Genomic DNA, 20,286 nt, shown 5'->3' on the forward strand with positions numbered 1-20,286 from the left:
TCACAAAATCTTTTCAGGTTCTGTAGGAAAGTCAAATACATTTAGTTAATTCTTCCCTTGTTCTGGACCTTATATTCCTTGGGAATCTCTTAACTGATGTTCACTTTTACGTGTACCATCTTCCCCTCTTCCTATTTCTCCTATTTAAAAAGAAGGTTTTCTAGTATAGCCCTTTTGAAATAAAGAGCTGTCCCCAATGTATTTTGAGAACTTGTTGCCTGCGCCCCGCTCCATCTGGGTGGCAAAACTTCCCCTTTACACATACTCTTGCCCTTTGGATGCTTAATTACTACGAAATGCCTCACCTACCTCCTCACCCTCATCAGGTGGCTTAATGGTTGAACCTAGTGCCACCCTGCTCCCTCCCACTTTTACCTTTACCTTTACCTTGTAAGGTCTGTCTCACTTTCTTCCTGGGCTTCAAAGGCATGGCATACCTGTTTGATGCACCTCTGAAGGCCTCCCGCCCTGTCCTCCCTGACCAACCTGCCCCTTCTCCTCAGCACCGCTTCAGAGCCGCAGGTCATTTTAACGAGTCTCTCCCCTGCCAGCTAACGTCGCAGTGCTGTTTGTTCACGTCCTCAGACGAGGACTGGCTCCACTCTTGTTCTCCCGACTCCGAGAGGACCGAACAAGTTGTCGCTACTGTGCGATACCGATCATTTAATTCCTCCCCTCACCCCAGCTTCGGCCGCGGGGCCGTTTCTGCCTCGCGCCCCCTCAGCCCGCGCCGGCGAAGCCCCGTTCGAAAGGGCGCCGGCAGCCCGCGCCTGCGCACTCCCCTCCCCGCTGGAGGCGAGGGGGCGGGGCGCCCACGGCCCACCGCGCCCTAGCGAGGCGGCTGGGGAGAAGCAAGAACTACAACTCCCGGCGTGCCCTGCCAGAGGCCCGCTCCCTGCGGCCGTGGGGAGCGGGCCGCGCGGGGCACGCCGGGAGCTGTAGTCCTTTGGCGCTGGGTATTGTCTCTCCCCTTTCTCTGTCCGGGAACCCGACCGCCACTCCTGCCGGGTGAGTGCGGTGACTGACAGCTCCTTGCAGCCAGTGGCCGAAGCGCTGTGTGGCGGGGCCCGGCGCCCGTCTCCTCGGTGACCGGGGGAGCTGGTGCCTCAGTAGAGTAGCCGGAGTCCTGGGGGACGGAGGTGAGTGGGTCTGAGCGGGGGAGCACCCACCCCTGCCGCCCGGCTCTCCCCTCCCCTTCGCCGCCGAGCGCCTGGCCCGGGACCCCGCTCGGGGTGTGGTGGGAGGAGGGGGGCAGCAGATGGGCGGCGTGAGGGGAGCCGAGGGGGGGAGGGGAGCGCAGCGGAGGGAGCAGAAGGGGAGGGCAGCGCCCGCGCCGCCCCCTCTGCGCGCCCCTCGGGCTGCGGCGCCGCCCGCGACCCCCGGCGGGCAGCGCTGGGGGGGGGAAGGCGTCGCGGGTACTCCTTGCTCTCCCGTCTTTTTACCGCTTGATTTTTCAAACCGTCCCTGCGGACTCAGGTGCCGCTTTTCCCCTCCCCGCAGCTCCACCCTCCTGGGAAGCGGCTGCCCCGCGGGGCGGTTAATGTGTAACCCCGCGGACCGTTGCTCGAGGCGGGTAGCGGCGGCGCTGACCTGCCGGCCGCCCCTCGGCCTGCCGGGTCGCTCTCCGCGCCCAGCGCCCGCGGGATGCTCCCGCGCCCTGCTGAGGGCAGCGGCTGGCCGTGCCCGGCGCCCTCCAGGTGCAGGAGCCCTCCCCGGGAGGTGGGCTGCAGCTGGGTCGCTTGTGCCGCCGAGGAAGCCGGCAGAGTAACTTTTAGAGCGGCTTTCCGCAGCGTTGCACCGGGAGTCAGGCGTGCCCCTCCTGGCTCTCGCCTTTGCCTGGAAGCGCCGTGAGTGCAAACCATCCCAAGCCTTTTCCCGACCGCTTTTATTCCTGAGCAGATCCGCGTGTCGCTGCTTCGGTCCGAAATGCTGCCCTTTTTCGCGCTGTACCAACAGTTCTGGAACGTATTTGCAAGAAAAGAAGGGGAAATAAAATGCCTAACTACCAGCAAAACCTTTTCACGTTCTTAAGTACAACAAATAAATTAATCTGAATTGTAAACACATGACTGTTTATACAATAGCTTTAGAAAACTTCGTCCTTAGTTGCATAAGTCTTGTCAGACAAAACAGCAAATGTCCTGATTGTGTGCTTTACACTTTGTACACTGGCCTTAATGTGAGAAGAGTTTCTATTAGCAACTATTTTTTAGCCTCCTGTTACTAATTAAAGTCAGTATTTTTTGAATGATCATGCTAGGTACACCTAATTGTTTTCTGGCAAAGCAATTGCAGCTTATACAGGAAACATAATGGTATGTTTTGCCATTTGTGAAATGCTGATAAGATTTTTTTTTTTTTTTTTAATTAAAATATTGTCCCGCCCAAGTTCTCAAAAAACCATAGCTGTCTTCTACAGGTTGTGCTGTTACATTTTGTGTGTAACTTGTCTATAAGCATGTACCACATTTGAATAGTGAGTGGAATTCAAATTTTATAACTTCATTTGATCTTTGTAGTGGCATCATTTGTGAAAGTCAGTTCTGCCTTAATGAGTGGCACCCATGCTGAAGAGTCTTTTGCAATACTTCAAGACGTGTGTGAGGGATGAGGGAACAGTCTCTCTCCTCTGTGTGCTTCCACTTTGCACGCTTTATCCTCTTAGAATCTCACTATTGAAAAACAAAATGAAGCCAACCAGTTCTCTGCTTTTCAAAAAAAAAAAAAAAAGCACATTAACATGGATACTGTAGAGCTGAGTATCAGCTCATTTCCAAAGGCTTTTCAAAATGAACTGGTGGTCAGTAATGTAGTCTTAAACTTCACATGCTCCCTCCTTCACTGTGCTCTGTAACTGTTAAGGTTATAGTCTAATATAGACTATAACAGGAGTACATCTCCTGTTTCTGTTTGCTCTTTTTGTTGCTATGAGTTAACAAGAGCAGAAGCAGGAAACAAACCACCCCTCTCCCTTGAAAGTAAGCAAATAAGTATTATTTTCTCTGTAGTAGAGGGTTTGAAAATGACATGAAAAGCTAGCATGGGTATGTAAAAACATTACATAAAGAAATGCAGTGTTTGTGGGATAAAGTACAATTCAACAGTAACTGGTATTTTTGGTGTTTTAGACCCCAAAAATAATAGATTGAAACGGTAGACAAGAATGTATGCTGGCAGAAAACTGAAATGTTTCTTTTTGTTTTGCAGTTCTGTGACAAAGCTGATGTATATGGGCAAATTATGTTATTTCATACACTTGAAGAACTCTTAATTTGTATATGTTAGTGTTTCTGTCTGAAATGTCCTGTGAAACATTTTGTAGTTATTAAACTGTATTTGTTCTGTGTCATGTTACTAAGCTGTGTTGGTACAAATTTTGATGAACTTTCTGAAATCATAGTAGTAATTTTGTATTTGCAGTGTTCTTCAAATGATAGTAAGAATTCTGTATTTTCAGTGTTTTTAATGAGTATATTGAAATGTCACAAAACTGTATTATTTGTTTAAGATTTAGTTACTATGTGTTACAAATTATTCTGCTTTTATAGGCCTGTTTTCTCCTATAAAATGCACATGTCCTCCTGACTAATATTCACTAATGTGTTTTGGTAGTGTACGGACTTTTCTCTTTAAGACTTACTTTATCATACTTAGCAATAGCAGAAAGTCAAAGTAAGCTTGGCCATGTGTAGTATTGTGGTGTAACCATTTTTCTGACCTACTGTATATGACTGAATGTAGTTATGCTATCAAATTAATAAAATTCAGTGCTATAATTATTAGAAGTAATTACAGTACTATATTATTGGTAGGCTCAGTAAGATTCAGCATTTAATTTGTACTGAAAATCAACAGCTCAAATAATTTTATCTTTGGTTACTTGTGACAATTATCACAGGTTATGTAGTTCGCTAACAATTTCATGTTTTAGTAAACATACCGACACATGCAAAGCTTTATATCAGTGCAACTACAATGATGTCTTTGTGTCACTGGATGCACTACACATTTTGTAATTTATTACAGGAAAAGGATATTCAGACATACAATTACTTTGAAATGGTAGAAGTTTGTGCCATTTTTGTGCCATATCTCTTTAGCTCCAGGTTTCAAATCGGCAAAGAAATTAAAAGAAAACTTAGGCAATTAGATAATTTGATAATTTAGTTTTGAACTAGTTTGTTAACAGTTTGTAACTCAACTAATCTCTGTTGGAATCTCTCTGGTTACGAGAAACACTATTTTAGTAATTTTTCCATTTGCCTGTCGTGCCATTGTTGCAGGAAAACATATTTGATTGCTGAGGATTCTTGCAGAAGAGCTACATTTGTCCTTTGTCTTGAAGTTTCCTAGATAAATTCAGTGAGCTGTTATTTATCATGGGTGTAATTGGCACAAAAAGTGCACAATAATATTCAGCTACTGAGGGAGGGAAGAGATGGCTTTTCCAGTGATGTAACAGTTTTTTCTTTGGGGTTTTTTTTTCTGTTTTTTTTTTTTTTTTTTAGTGTATATACACATTAATAACAAAAAGCCCTTTAATGTTGTCACTCTAGAACTTCATCATTGGAGAAAAGTAATGTATTAGCAGCCTGGTGTTTTGTTTTTATAATGGTCAGGTTTTGGACTGGCGTTCCCTTATCAGTGGTTATCATCTGGAATGAATGCTTGATGTGTAAGGGACATAGGTTAGAAAGGCAAATAGATAAATAACAGTTAAAAGGAAGCCCCTTGTAGCAAATGTGGAATCATGAGGTAAGACAGTGCTGGGGTTTGCTTCTTCCCAAGAGCAGCTTAACTACATTTTTATATAGTTAATATATAGTATATATAAATATATATGACTATATATATAAAACTATATATATAGTTTTTTATAGTAGCATTTAGGGTATTTCTTTTTTATAGATTAGAAAGATAGTTGGAAAAATCTGTTTTTTCTTATCAGCCACTTGAACATTACAATATTGAATCTTAATTTTTTTGTAACTACTGATTTTTATTATATATTTGATCAGATTATTTATAATCTAATAGTCTTTTAATTGTTTCCTTTTCTCTTGCAAGCTAGTAGCACACTTTTAGGTGTCAGATACTACAGTGCTTTATGTTGACCAAGTTAGCAGCACAATTTTGGAAGGTACCCAAAGGGACACATTAGGCTATTCTCCAGACAATCGAGAACAGAAATATTCACTGTAAGGCAAATTGAAACATGTATATATTCATGCTGCTAGATAGCAGGTTTTTATTTACTGTTGGGCATTTGTTGGTTTGGTTTTTTTTGGTTGAAGAACTGTATCTTGAAACGTTTAATGATTATTCTCAGAAAGTACCAGACCTAAATAGAGATAGCTGAATGCACAGTGATCTCTTGGTTCACAAGTTTAGCCTCATAAGGAAAAGGTCAGTCTATGTTTAAGGCATGAGACTGGATGCAAGTTGACAGAGGTCTTTTACAGCAATGTATGAGTTTAGTTAAATGTTTGCAAAGCATTTCTTATATTATGATTTCCATTCAAAGGTTAAGTGTGAAGTTTCATTACTTCTTAAAGCTAAGTTATTTTCTCAAATTATACAGGAACTGTTGTTATTGAAGATAGATCATTGCTATATTAAAACAATTTGCAAAAACCGTACTACATTGAACAGTCACAGCTGCACCATGAAGACATAAAAACCTGATGTCCCTTTGTTCAAAAAAATACAAGCTAAAACCCAAAAGTAAAGCCAAGTGAATGTCTTCTGTAGTATCTTGAAGGCTGTGCTATTTAGGATTTGCAGGGGTCCTAAGGGAATCACATCCTGTAGCTGAGTATTTAGCAGAATATTCAAGAAACAGCATTTTTTTTAAATTTGGTAATCAAACAGCTCATATGTAGTTAAGTAGTTATGACTTTGATCCTCAACTGTATTTTTGTTTTGGTTGGGTTTTTTTTGGTAGAACTTTTGGAGTCATAGCCCTTCTGTTTGTTCTATCCCAGGCAGAAATACTGCGAAAGTAGTGTGCTGTAGATTGCATCACATTTTGACTGTGGGTTTTTTTGTTATTTCTGTAGCTCAGAGCAATGTCAGAAGGATTTCTTGGTCATTTTTCTTCCATGCAAGTAGTGGGTTGGAGACCACTAATTTAACACTTTAGATACAATAAACAAGTGTGTGTGTGTGTGTATATATTTTTTTTATGTGTATCTTTTTATCTAAAATGTTGCCTAAATTTTGCCCACATATACACGATACTTGCTTTCAAGTACCTTATACTCTTTAAGTATGTTACAATGTGACTGAGTTATGAATAAGCCTGTGGACCAGCTCAGAGAAGTAATTATTTTCAGATTAGTTCTCACTTGCTCAGACCAAGTTTATTGCAATTTTATGTAGCTGTAGTCCTCCAGTTATTTCAGTCAGTCATCCTCCAGACCTGTGGAAGTAAGAGTTCATATCATGCAACCAGGGAATAGTTTCAAAAGTTGAACAAGTTGTCATTTCTGTTCTTTGTGTTAAAACATTTTTATCCATTTGAACCTGCTTAGTGGGGGAAACCTCTCTAAAACAATGGAATTTACCTGAGTATAGTTAGAATGAGACATCCAGACTTCAGTGTCAACACCAAAATCTACTGAAATATGCTATTTCTTGCTGTTCATATAAAGCTGCTTTATTTTAATTGAAAAGTCATGACTAGATTAATACTGGCAGCATGTGGAGTTCTTTCTTTTTTCAGAATTTTTTTATCTAAACTAAAACACATGGATGTTGGAATGACTGACTGAAATGCATTTTTTATAGTGTTTGCTTTCTGACAAGTTATTTTTAAGTAGATTAATTGATTGGTGTAACAGAGTAAATCTGATTATGGGTCCCTTTGGTCTAATACATGACTGAATGTCCATTTGTTGTTGCGTATGTAACTGAAATGTATGTGAGAAAGTTGAAGTTTGAGATACTTATTTAAGCAGCCTTTACAGTCAGTCAGTGGAGAGATACAGGCAACTCTAGGGGTAATTTATCTAAGCTGTTTTACATGGATACATTTGGTACCTGTTTCTGTACATTGAGTATAAAGGTGGTGGGCTATAGCTGAGTAGATACGCTTAAGCTCTAATTTTTATGTTGCTGGGAAAGGATAGATGAGCTTCATCCAGGATTTTCACTGTGCTGTAAAATGTGGTGGTATTGCAATGGTGCAGCAAGCCAGAAGTTAACTGAATAGTAGGTAACATGGTGGAGTTCGGGGAGATGTAACATGCTGTAGTATAAAAGCACTGGCTGTACATCAGAAGACTTAGATTCTGTTCTTAGCTTTGCCATTCAGTTACTTTGCCATTTTGGACAGCCACTTCATTTGCATTTGCTGCTGCTTTCTCATCAGTAAAATTAAGACTGTGGTATCTGTTCTTTTCAAATTGTTTTGAGTGTTGTGTTAATTCTCTAGCAATCGTTTTTGGTAGAGTTCACTAGCAATGTTTCTGAACAGTAAAGGGAATACTGGGTACTAAAATCCTGAAATATGATTGAGAATTAAAATGTCTTTTTTTTTTCTTTCTTTCTTTAGAGCTTCATCAGATGAAGGAGTGAAACTGTGAAACATGACAAAAAACCTGGACTAATTAAAAGTTTTCCTATTTTAGGAAAAAACCTCAAAATGTATAGACCAGGGGAAACGGTCAAACGTCGACTCAACATGCATGCTCCTCCTCGGATAAGAAGTGTGGAAGTTGCTAGAGGAAGAGCAGGTTATGGGTTTACCCTTTCTGGACAAGCTCCTTGTGTTCTTAGTTGTGTTATGAAAGGAAGCCCTGCAGATTATGTTGGGCTTAAAGCAGGAGATCAGATATTTGCAGTTAATGAAATCAATGTGAAAAAAGCCTCTCATGAAGATGTAGTGAAACTTATAGGAAAATGTTCTGGAGTCCTGCACATGGTCATTGCTGAAGGGATTAGTCATATAGATTCATGTTCAAGTGATGAAGAAGTTGGTTTTTATGATGGAAAGGGGTGGCTGAAACCCAAACCTGACTCTAAAGCTCTGGGTATAAACAGGGCAGAGAAAGTTGTTGAAGAAATGCAGTCTGGTGGCATTTTCAACATGATCTTTGAGAATCCTACTCTTTGTGCTGGTAGCTCAGATAATTCTGCACCAAAACAAAGATCATTTTCAGATTCTGCTGCTATTAAATTTGAAACTGGAAATGAAAGTGTAAGCAATCCAAACCTACTGTCAAAGGAAGAAATATCCAAAGTCCTGAATGATGATTCAGTTTTTAGAATTGGACTGGAGAGCGCAGAAGACTTTGCATTAGATGCAAGCATTTTAAATGTTGCCATGATTGTAGGTTACCTAGGCTCAATTGAACTTCCTTCAACAACCTCAAATTTGGAAAATGAGAGTTTGCAGGCTATTCGTGGATGCATGAGACGTCTGCGGGCAGAACAAAAAATCCATTCGCTAGTGATGATGAAGATAATGCATGACTGTATTCAGCTCTGCAGTGACAAATCAGGTGTAGTGGCAGAATATCCTGCAGAGAAACTGGCATTCAGTGCTGTTTGCCCAGATGATAGAAGATTCTTTGGACTAGTTACAATGCAGACAAATGATGATGCAAGCTTGGCTCAGGAAGATGAAGGGGTTCTGAGGACATCTTGCCATGTTTTTATGGTGGATCCTGAATTATTTCATCATAAAATTCACCAGGGCATAGCAAGACGTTTTGGACTGGAATGTACAGCAGACCCAGACACAAATGGCTGTCTAGAGTTTCCAACATCATCTCTACCTGTTCTTCAGTTTATTTCTGTCCTGTATAGGGATATGGGGGAATTGATTGAGGGAATGCGTGCAAGGGCTTTTCTTGATGGTGATGCAGATGCTCATCAGAATAATAGTACAAGCAGTAACAGTGATAGTGGAATTGGAAATTTTAACCAAGAAGAAAAGAATAATAGAGTTCTGGTGGTTGATTTAGGGAGCAATCCGAGTAAACACATTCCTAACAGCATATGGGACAATCCAGTAGGAAGGGGACAAAATCAGCCTGCTTCCCATTGGAATGGCTTCTGTCATGAACAAGAAGGAAACATTCCTTTAGAAGTAATTCAGAATGATAAGTCCCAAAATGTTAGCAAACACTTAAGTCCTTCTGCTCGTATTGAAGTGCCACTGGTTTCCTCCCGAAATTCAGTACCCCCATCAAAGAAAAACGCTGCAGGCATAGGCAGTCAAAGGTGGTTGCCTGTGCATGTTTTACAAGAATGGCAGCATGGAAATGCTAGTGACCAGGAGTCGTACACTGATTCTACGGATGGCTGGTCAAGTGTTAACTGTGGAACTCTTCCCCCGCCAATGAATAAGATTCCAGCTGACAGATACAGAGTCGATGGCAGCTTTGGTCAGCCGCAGTTAAAATCTCATAAAAATGAATGGTCTAAGAAGATGTTTTGCATGCAGAACAAATTTGGCCCTCCGCACAGTATTAGGAAGTCTAAAGAAGATAAAAAGGTAAGAATATGTTGATATGGGTTCCTAACCCCCCCCCCCCAAAAAAAAAACCAAACCCAAACCCAACAGCCTATGGTATTATTACACCTTGATATTTGCATACTATAATTTAAACATGTATTATATCATTTACAAAATTTCAGATGAAGAAAATAATACGGTTCCTTCTCCTTTGCAGAGGCTTTGCATATTCCTGTTTAACTGAGTGCAGCTCTGGAATTGTACTTTTGCTGGAAGTGTTGTCTGTTAGAGCTTTCTCACATTTCTTCTTGTCTCTTCATTGTTTCCAAATGTTGCAGTGGCATTGCAATAAAAGGAGACATGACGTTCTAGCAACTTCAATTCCTTCGGACCTCCAGCAGCAAAAGAATGGAAACAGTCTGGATCTTCAGTCTGGTTCCTTTTTTATAGAAGGCTGGCTTGCAAATGTTATTATTTTAGTGATATCTATTTTTATAGAGATGTAGTCTAATCATTAATTGAAAACTTGTGTTACACACTTTTAACTTCAACTGAATAAGACAATTTTATTATAAAAATTCACTCCAGCAAACTCTCAATACAAGTAGCATTAAACCTACATAAAAGGATAGTAGTTAGTGGTGGTTATAGTGTCCACTATTAGGTCACAAATCTAACATTCTGGGAGTAAGCTGTAATTCAAATTTTATTCCAAATTACTGCTTCATCTACTTGTTTTGTCTACTATTAGGCTTATATAGACCAAAATGAGAAGATTAAAAAAAAAAAGCGTGGGAGGGGTATCCAACATAATTACATACTGTTCCCTTTGTCACATACACATTTTGCTGTTGAGGGAACTAATCTCATGGGAGACTGTTGTTGATAACTTGGATTCTACTAAAGTGTGGAGGTCATTGGTCTTACACTAAAAGAGGTAGTAGCAGAGTTGTATCTAAAACATTTGCTGACTCCAGGCAAAGACAGAACCTTATACTCCAAATTAATCTTCAAGAAGCATTGTCCTTCCATGAGGAAGTATTGCTTATATGATTGATTCAAGTGTCCATCATGCTATCCAAATCTGTTTTTGAAAAAAATGTTTTTTTCACCTGATTAAAAATATCCAACTGCTGCTCAAGTGGATGACAGTAGAGATTCATTAGTTGTTTCACACCGTTATAAACAAAATTTTTGCGTTGGTGTGACACTCAGGCATAGACTTTTTGGGGATTAGAATGCAGAACTTCAGAACATTCTGGTTTTGGTGTGGAAAGAGAAATTATTTTTTTATTGCTTTTCTTGCACTGTGAAGCCAACAACTTTCACATATGTTCTTTTGTATGCTTTTTGTGCTGAAAATAAAAAAAGTGAACTAGTATATATAATAGTTATACACTAGTGTATTTTTAAGGTGAAGTGACTGCTACAGGTGGCAATATTTTCCAGACCCACAATAATGTATTAAATTTCAAGTGATCTTAAATACAAGGTGATTCACACTTTTCAAAAATCAAATGAATTATCCAAACAGAAACGCTTAATTTGTAAACATTGCCCACCCAAACCACCTAACAATCAATTCTGTCTGCTACCCTGAAGACTACATGCTTCATGATCTCTTTACTGATGGACCAAGGAAAAGGCCTCTTCAGATGCAGCACCTGGTGCAGATGCATTATGGATGTTGGTCCCAAGTGCTCGTTGGGAACAGGACCAGCTGCATGGGATGCTGTTGAAATTCCTTCAGGGTCTCTGCAACAAGTTTGTGGCCGCAGTGTTGTCCATGATAGTAACATGGCTTAGATTTTTTTTCAGAGATTTAAAACTAAAAAAAATATTTTTGAAATGTTTGAAACATTTATTTCATGGAAGTCAAGAATATACTAATGAAAATCTCTCAGAAAATTTTACACTTTGAGATGAAAGATGTTCTCTATGTGGGTAAACAGTAATAGTATTTCACCTACTGTATCATTCAGATCAGCATATACCAGAACATATGTTCCAACACTAAATACCTCAATTAATCTTCCCTTTTAAGCCTATTTACTAATAAAATACGCATTCTGTTCTTTGATTAATAACAAATTTGTTTGCAAGACACATTTAAAATGTTCCTACATGGCTTTAGCATTTAGTCTCATTAAGGCTACAGAACCTTTTTTGCATTTTAATTTTGTTTGTCGGTATTATTGAAGGCTATTGAAACTGATGAGAAAAGCTCATGACATTCTTGAAATCATTTGCAAGCGTGAGTTGCAAGCACTTAGCATTATTCAGAGTAATTCATAAAGATGAAGTAGTACTGTGTTCTCATCTTAAATCTTTAATGAAAATAGTCAGGGGATGTCATTATTGATGAACGTACCTCTGTACTTCTTTAGGTACTGCAGAAACAGGGAAAATCTATGTTTTTGCATATTAGAGCACTAACTCGCTTTCATAAGCAAATGATATTCAGAAATTCAGACTCTCTTTTTTGCTTTGTGTGAAGAGAAGAGGTAAGACTGTCTATTCCAAAGCATATTCAGATGGGTTAGATCCTGTGTTCTAGAAAACTATACATCCTCAGCTTCCTGTGACCTTTTTAAATGGTAAGGACTGATTTTACACAGCATGCTCAGACACATTCCAGTCATGGAATAAAGTGTATGAAGTGGCCACGTGGGATTACATTCATATTTTTACAACCTAGTGGCTGAGTCTAATGCTTCATTTGGCAGAGCAGTCCTTAAATTGCTTTTTAATTAAGGTGGGTTTTTTTGTCTTTTACATTAATACTGAAGGGTAATGTATCCTACAAGTGGGAATGTGCAGAAGCCACTAGAGGGAGAAAAGGTTACCAAAGCTAGAGTTTTTTTGTGATGGACTTTGCACATCCATATTACATACTGTCTTCCTTGGAGGTTTCATTACACACTGGGGAAAAGACGTGAGTTCCTGGATGCAATTCTGATCTAGCAGAACTGCTGTGCAGCTAAACAGTGATGATCACAGCATGTAATACAGGAAAATATGCTGTACTGTACAGTGCTAGTGGGGGGTAAGAGGGGCATAAACTCTTTCCTGGTTTTATAGCTGTGCTGATAAAACATTTGTGAATTGTACAGAGCACAAGAGCAAATGTGAGAAAGCTCTAGTGGACTTAGCTATTTAAAATTGCACTTTCAGAACTGGACCTGGCACGTGTTTCTTGTGGGCAGGAATAGGTATGGCATTTCAGACTTCAGGTTACAAGGAAGTAAACATGTTTTCTGAGCTTTGTTTTCCTTTTAGTGTTGTAGTCCCTTTAATGATGAAGTTTTCAGCTCACAAATAAGAATTGTTAATTTTGTAATAATTGGCAAAAACACTTTTGAAATATTAATATTGTTCACACTGCTACAAAGCATTTTAAAGTTCAATATAAGTGTGAATAGTTGAAAAAAATTAAAAACGCCTAATTTGATTAAATGTTACTGGATAGCATGAGGTTTTTTGTTTTGCTTTGAAATGTTGTAAGGAATTTCTCCCTAAATTATTGAACTTATACATTCACAATTGCTGTATTTTTTGTTTTTTAATCTTTGGCTTTTAAGATGGTTGTTGTACACAGGAAGAGGAGAACCAAACCAGGGAAATTTTGGTTCTATTCCACCTCTTCTGACTGAGATTTACTGGAAGGTATCTCTGGCCCTATGCACCTCTAAAATTATTTCCTGTACTGATCTTCATGTTTCCTGTGTTTCTTAAAAGTTTCATGTGAACAGATTTCTATTGAAGCATCTTATGAGACTTTTTTTGGGGTCTCCTTGACTAGCGGAAGGCCTGATGATGTTGCTGAAATTCTCTGAAAAGGAAGATTATGGAAGGTGGCTTTGAATCTCAGAATGACTAAGGATGATTTCTGGCAGCAAGGAGCTTCTGAATTGCTATAAGACCGATACTGGTTAGGGGTGCGTGGCCTAATGAGGTCTATGAGATTAGCAGATGAAGAGACTGATTATGATTTCAGTGGGAATGGAATAATTCCTGGTTTTTTGTTTGTTATTCCTTTTGCACTGTACGATCTTTGCTGTTGCACTGTTATTTCCACCTTCTTCAGCATACCTCTAAGTTCCAGTCTCTTGCCTACTCACCCTTTTGCATGATTTTGGGTTACGCAAAAGAAAAGCACCATAAGCAATATGAAAACATCAGGGGATGTTAGGATTGGCAAGGGACTTGAGAAATTGCTGAACAGGGAAGCATTCCTTTCCCTCTAGGCTAAATTAATATAATACATTTGATTTTGTTCAACCCTCACTCCCTGTTTTTGGGCTAGCGCCTGGCCAAAAATATGTCTACCCGTTACTGTTTTAAATTAAGTTTTACTGGGAAAATACTCCTTTTTCCACTGGAAAGCTTCATAACAGTCAGTTTAGTCTTTGAATTTTCTCTCCTTGAGGACAGGAACCTAGGCATTGACCTCTCACCATTCTTTTTTTTTTAAAAGGAAGTCTGTTTTAATATTGTGGAGGCGAGTATAACAATTAAGATCACAAGAGGTTTTACAGCCTGAGCTTAATAACTAGTATTGGGGTAGTAGGTTTATTCCAAGTGAATATGACAAATCTATTAAAAAGTAATTAAAAAGCCTTTTAAAATTTTGGGTATTGATTTTTTGAAACCCTTTTCTGCTTCACAGTTGTTATAAGACTTCTATCTTGACCACGTTATTGTTTGTGCTCATGAAGAGTGTGAATTTGTAAATGGATCCTATTTGTAGACCTTACAGGAAGAAAAAATAGATAATCTCATTGTCTGAGACTCACTGGACAATAGTATTGCAAATACTTTTTTTTTTTTTTAAATCAAAAAAATGTATCAACTGCTTTGTAACCTTCATGACTTAAGCTACTGAAAATATTGTAAAAATGTAGAAGAGAAAAGACAGGTAAGCAGTACTGTGGGGTTCACTAATGCATCTTTCCTTGTTAATAGATTTTCTAGGTTACTATTATTGTTACTCTGTTTTGATCAGAAGTTTAACTGTAACTACTTCAGAGTTGTCTTTGTTTCCAGAGCAAGTATTACTGAAAAAGATACGCTGTTCAAGTTAAAAATGGATTTTTTTTTTTTTTTGGTGATAATTTGTAATTTGCTTCAAATCCAAGAATTGCAGTTTTTAATGTTGGTAACTGGATGGTGAACTAACTGAAAGGCAGATCTTTTAGATGCAAAGATACTGTTGGCAAAGCTGTGTGGTTCCCATATTTGTTTTTTGTTGTATAATTACATGTTTTTTTTCCCTTTCCTCTACAATTCTGGTTGCTCACTAGCTTTAATTGTTCCACCCCAGCTGTTTATAAAGCAGAATTAATGGCAGCTGGATTGCTATTCTTATGCAGTACAATTTAATGTTAACCTTTGGAATTATAGGCTTTGATCTGATTTGAAATGTACGTACCTTAAAGAGAACTCAACTGAAATCCCAAACACCAAGCTAGGTCTGAGAATGTGCTAAATGCGAATTAGTCTGCAAAGAGGCATTTACATGAAATAGGTCGTCTGATACATTTTGCTATGAGAAAATGAAAGGTACTTAAATGTTTAGTAATTTCATGCAGCCTTTCCATATGTATTGTAATCTCCTAAAATAACAATTTAAAAAAATGGTCAGTTCTAAGATCTTCAAAAATGTATAGAAAGCCAAAATAATGCTGGGTGGTTTTCTCTGAAAAATAGATTAGATAAAATCTGGACAGTAAATGTCTGCAGAGCAATGTTGACTTTGTGAAATTTTCTCATTTCAATTTTATGTGCTAGAGATTTAGAATTTTTCATTACACCTGAATTTAAATGTTTTCTAGATCAAGTGGTTTGGACTCCAATTGACATAATTAAGTATGCAGGCATCTAAGTATTTCTGAGCTAGTTTTGAGTTGCAAAGTCACAGGAGGAGGTAGCATCTTGAGAAACAATGAAAAAAATAGTGTGGAGAAAAATGATTAGGAAAGAAAACAATACATAATTGTACTTTCCATATAGTTTCATTTCATACCTGCTAATACTTGTCATGAGAAATACCGAACAATCTTACTCTCTATTTATTTTCTCTTAGTCATTTTATTTTGTTTTAAACCTCAACCACCAATCACTTACTTTCCAAGCAGAAGTCAGCTTAGTCTCCTCCCATACAAAAGTTTTTTCATAATTGTAATCTTCCTCCCTTAGTTGTACTGTATTACTTTCGGGATGGGTTGACCAGAACCATAAGCAGTTTTTAAAATGTGTGGGCAGGCAATGTATTCATAAAGCTTATTTCTTGATTTCTTTTGCTTTTCTGATGAGTCTTCATTTGCCTTTTTGACTGTTCCTGATTATTGGGCCATACTGACTTAATGTTCCTAGCTAATGCCTACCTAATGTTCAAGATGATTTGGAACCAGTTGTTATGTGTGTACTTGTAATTTTCTCCACGTTTTCCCCTAGTGTACTCAGGTCTTTCTATTCCTCTGCAGTTTCCAACTAATAGGCTTCCAACTCATACAAGATACTATTATCTAGTTATACTGACAAAGTGATCTTACTATTCCATCTGCATTAATACCATCAACATGTGTGGTTTTTTGTTTGAAAAGGGATTAGGATAGTACTGAAATGTAGGTGGTCAGTGTTTCGTGCCTAGTAACCTTAGTGCAGGAGACAAGCAATACATTTCATTTACTTGGATGTCCAGTGTGACAGGACAGCCTCTTTTCTATGTCTTCCCAGAGTGCATGGAGATCTTACATGAAATTTTACGTCATTCTTGATTATATTATGGGCCTAACTGCCATTAAAAATCCACTGTAATGGTTAGAAGGCAGTGAAATATGTCATTATCATCTGATTAGTAAAGAGGTATTCTTAAAAGTGATCAAATCCATTGACCAGTAATGGTGAATAATACCATTTGAATCCTTTGTCATACTGGTGCCAAAAAACCCCCACATTACAGTAATTGCAGTGTAATTAAGCCTGTGGAAAAGCTGTCTGTAAAATTTGAATGATGCTAGACCTTTTTTAATTAACCCTCCCCTACCTAATCCAATTTTGTGAGATGATGTCAATCCATGATGATGGCAGCAGCGCTGGGCAGCCTGAAGGGTGTTACTTCATTCCTTTTTTGTTCCATAGCATATGGAGCCCTCTATCAGCATGCCTACCTGTACCCCAGGATTTACCACTTCTGTTCCTGTTATGGTCCAGGGGACTGGACCACAGCAAGCTCTTTTCCCATTTACCTGCCAGATTCTTTTATCTCTTTATCTCCCCAACATACCCCATTTTTCAATCCGTCCTGTTCTCAGGCCCCATAGACCCTCACTTTACAAGTCCTGCAAGTCTGCACTGTCAGATTTTGGGTGGACAAGCATGTGATGCTGGCTGATAGGATGAGGACTAAAGGGAGGTCATGGCCTACAGTCTTGCCTGTTCTGCATTGCTATAGTGGGGTGATCACTCAGCTAACAGGACCCATAATCAGAAGAATGGGCCCTTAGGGATGGTAGTGGACAACAGAGGAAGATTAAGCCAAATGGTCCAGAGCAGGATTTGAGACTAATATTGATGACAGAATAATATTTGTATCAACTGCTTTGTTCTATGATCCTCCAAGACTTGCGGTATTTTTTGAGATTTTGTGCACTGACTATATTGGCATTACTGTGGCATCCGTTTCCCATCCTTTTTCAGAAGGGTCTAAATTAGGAACTTTCTTTCTGAGGTCTTAAACCTGCATTTTTTGTAAAGATGAAACTGCTGCTCCAGACTGACCCTTCTGCTGTTTAACATCCGAGAGTAAATTTGGCATGTTTTGAATAGCCACAGAAGTTCCAAATTATACGATCTCTGTATCTGGGTTCCAAACTATTATGTACTTTACCATACAAAGTCATAGAGTCAAACCTAAAACCAGTGAGAGTTTCCAAAAGCTTCAATAGCTGGAAATAGGAGTAGGACAAATAAAAATTTTGTGATTTTATAGTTAGTATGATTAAGCTCTGTGACACGTAGAATGTAGCAAATTCTGTATTAGTTGAGCTCCTTAAATTGAGGCCTTCTAAATGGTGCTGTTCCTTTTTTTTCTTTTGCGATAAAATCTGTGAATATAGCACCCTCCTTTTGTTACGTGCTTTTTAGAGGCAATTAATCAGAAATCAGTACTTGAGTTGACACTTGTACAGACACACGTAGACATAGTTTTTGCTAAAAGAATCTAATTTATTGAACTTTTTAGTATAGGGAGATGTTTACCTGGGGAATTGACTCTCTGGAGCAGGATGGCCAGTTGCTGTCTGGGTAGTGATGGTTGTTTCTGTTGCAAGCGTGGTTTAGCTGGATTGTATAAGACTCCCCAAACTGTTGTTCTGCTGAATTTTTGTAATCCAGCTGGCAAGCGGTCCTGTGTGACCATTCTAGCATGTGCGTGGTCTTTTTGTATTATCTTAGATGGTCAGGACAGAGGATAGTATACTTGTTCCACCTGAACAGGAGGAGGAAACAATATCTATCAAAATGACTACATACCAGTAACATTTTTGTTTTAGAGCTCTTATAACTTTGTTCATGACATTCAATTACTTTCTTATGCTTTTTTCCTCAAACATTTTAAAAAATTATTTCACTCACATGCCTGTGAATCTTGTGAGATTAGCTTTCATTGTGAAAGTTTCAAAAGCATCCTTCTGTAAATGTAGATGATGAGGCTTCTCAGTGTTTTTTTAACTTTTTAGATTAGCTCCCCCCTTCTTATATTTTACCTTTCCCTCTTCCTCTTCTTCCACAGAGCAGCCAAAATCTCTGTCCCATAAGATTCAGCCCCTTTAGTTTCCCCTCAAAGTAACAAACTGCAATGTGTTTTCCATGAAAAGGTTAAATTTGCTAGATGTTGTAAAGCTGGCCTAAGCCTCACAGTTTTTCTTTCTCCTTTTTTCCCCTTTCTGGATTCCTGCTGCCAGCTCCCTGTATTTTGTCGTTGTCAAGGATGCTTGAACACCTAGCAAAAATCTCCCACTTCCTCAGCCTCTTGTATTCCAAAAGCTACCAGTGTCCTCTCCTTGCTACTTCCTTCTTGCTCCTCCAGCTTTAAAACTGTTGTACCAGAGGAGAGGAATCTCATTGTTTCATTAGTTATATCCAGATATTTGGATGAGAGGACAATATATGTTTAACTGTAGAGAGACACAAAGACTATGTAGTACAAAATGGAAATTTCAGGTTGTTATGTATGACAATTTGTTAAAAAATTATAATACTTGATAAGTGCATTTACTAGAATATGAGAGAGCATGATACAGCTCATGTTATAGCTGGGAATTTCTTTAAGTTAATTGAAGATGTTTTCTAAAGGTGTTTGGTTTCTTTGGGTTCTGAATAATTGATAAGGTTTCATCAACTTGCTTCTGTGCACTCAAGCTCCAGGTTAGAGTATCGTATTGACTATCATCGTTTCGCATTGCATTTCTTTGGTAGTACCAACTTAAAGAGTTCCTGTCACGCTCAGGCTGGAGTTGGCAGTGAGCATCATCCGTTGTGTTGGCATGACTGTGGATCTGTGTCAGAAACAAGATTATTTCATTTCATAAACTATAGCTTATTGTTAGTAGAGATGAAGGGGCAGCCTGCTGCAATTTGGGAGCTGGCATGAGTGGTCAGAGGTATATGCAAAGTCCTTAAGCTAGCACAGCTGCTGAAAATAATGTTATATGGAACTACTGCCTAACTTCTTTATCAGTTAAAATTACTTCTAAGAGCCCAGCCCATCCTTTTTCTTTCTGTCTTTAAAGAACTAGATTTGTGCAAGTCACCTTGTATTGGATCATTTTTGTTCTTTCTGTCCCTCTGTTTGCAGTCTAACACGAGTCATGTTCTTCTTCACTCCCTCTGTCTTGCTAATGCATGAAGTACAACATTTTCCACTTTCTCATTTGTATGTTTCTTGTACACCTTTCTTGTTACCAGACAGAAACTGTCTCACTTGGACACATTCACAAACTGCTGCTATATCAATCCTCCTCTGGTGACATTTGTTTTTGATGCTTTTCTTGTCAAGTAGATTAGGAGGTAGCTCATCCACAAGGCCAAATAAGCAGGTTAAAAATTAAATTAAAAAAAAAATTGTATTTGAAGGGAAAGAAAGACTATAGTTTGGTCAGTGATTGATGGTTATTTCAGGGGAATGTATTTGGGCTTGCCATTTCCTGTTAGCCTAAGGAAAAGGGGTGATCTAGTCATATATTAAAAAAAAAAAGTGCAGACCCAGTTATTGTCCTGCTTTTTCTCTTATGATTATACATTCAACTGGTATTTCAGTCCATGCTAGTTCATACTTTTTACTTTGTTAGGAGAATAGGAAAAGGAATGGATTTTTTAGAGCATCAGTGTGTTAATTCCTTTAATCCTTTGTTGTTTTTCCTCTCCATCTGCCAAATCATAACAGGATAAAGGCTTTTAGAGAGATGTTCTTTTGTATGTTCACCATGATAGATAGTAGTAGCAGGGTTGTAAGTATCTGTATTGCAAAATGCAGAGGATGTATTGCTGTAGTACGTGCTTTTCACTAATGAACTTGTTTTCACAAATTTCTGTGCTTTTCTGTTTGTTTCTGGATTCCTAAAATGAAGACACTTAGTGAAGTATCAGAATACTGTTCTGTGATAGGATTTCCTAGATTTTCTTGAATATCTAGATATTTTTAGAGTTTTCTTTTATAGATTCAGCAGCACAGTGTTTCCGGAAGAGAATCTTTAAGATACAATAGTAAATAGTTCTAGGGCTGTATTTAAAAGAAAACACAGCCTAATGTTCATGTAGCA

At 38.7% G+C, this 20,286-nt stretch overlaps 1 protein-coding gene across 3 annotated transcripts in view; it reads left to right on the plus strand.

Moving 5' to 3' along the window:
- Positions 1 to 1,063: 1,063 nt before the first annotated feature.
- Positions 1,064 to 20,286, plus strand: part of RGS12 (regulator of G protein signaling 12) — an 88,202-nt gene continuing 68,979 nt past the window's right edge. Inside the window, exons 1-2 of one of the 3 annotated variants that reach the window (XM_076335853.1) lie at positions 1,064 to 1,139; positions 7,556 to 9,502. In XM_076335853.1, the coding sequence (XP_076191968.1) occupies positions 7,646 to 9,502 (1,857 nt within the window). In that variant the 5' untranslated portion in view covers positions 1,064 to 1,139; positions 7,556 to 7,645. The remainder of the gene's footprint in view (positions 1,140 to 7,555; positions 9,503 to 20,286) is intronic. The other 2 variants (XM_076335852.1, XM_076335851.1) reach the window with 2 other exon arrangements.

The sequence above is a fragment of the Aptenodytes patagonicus genome, chromosome 4 (genome assembly GCF_965638725.1).
Source record: "Aptenodytes patagonicus chromosome 4, bAptPat1.pri.cur, whole genome shotgun sequence".
Classification (NCBI taxonomy): domain Eukaryota; kingdom Metazoa; phylum Chordata; class Aves; order Sphenisciformes; family Spheniscidae; genus Aptenodytes; species Aptenodytes patagonicus.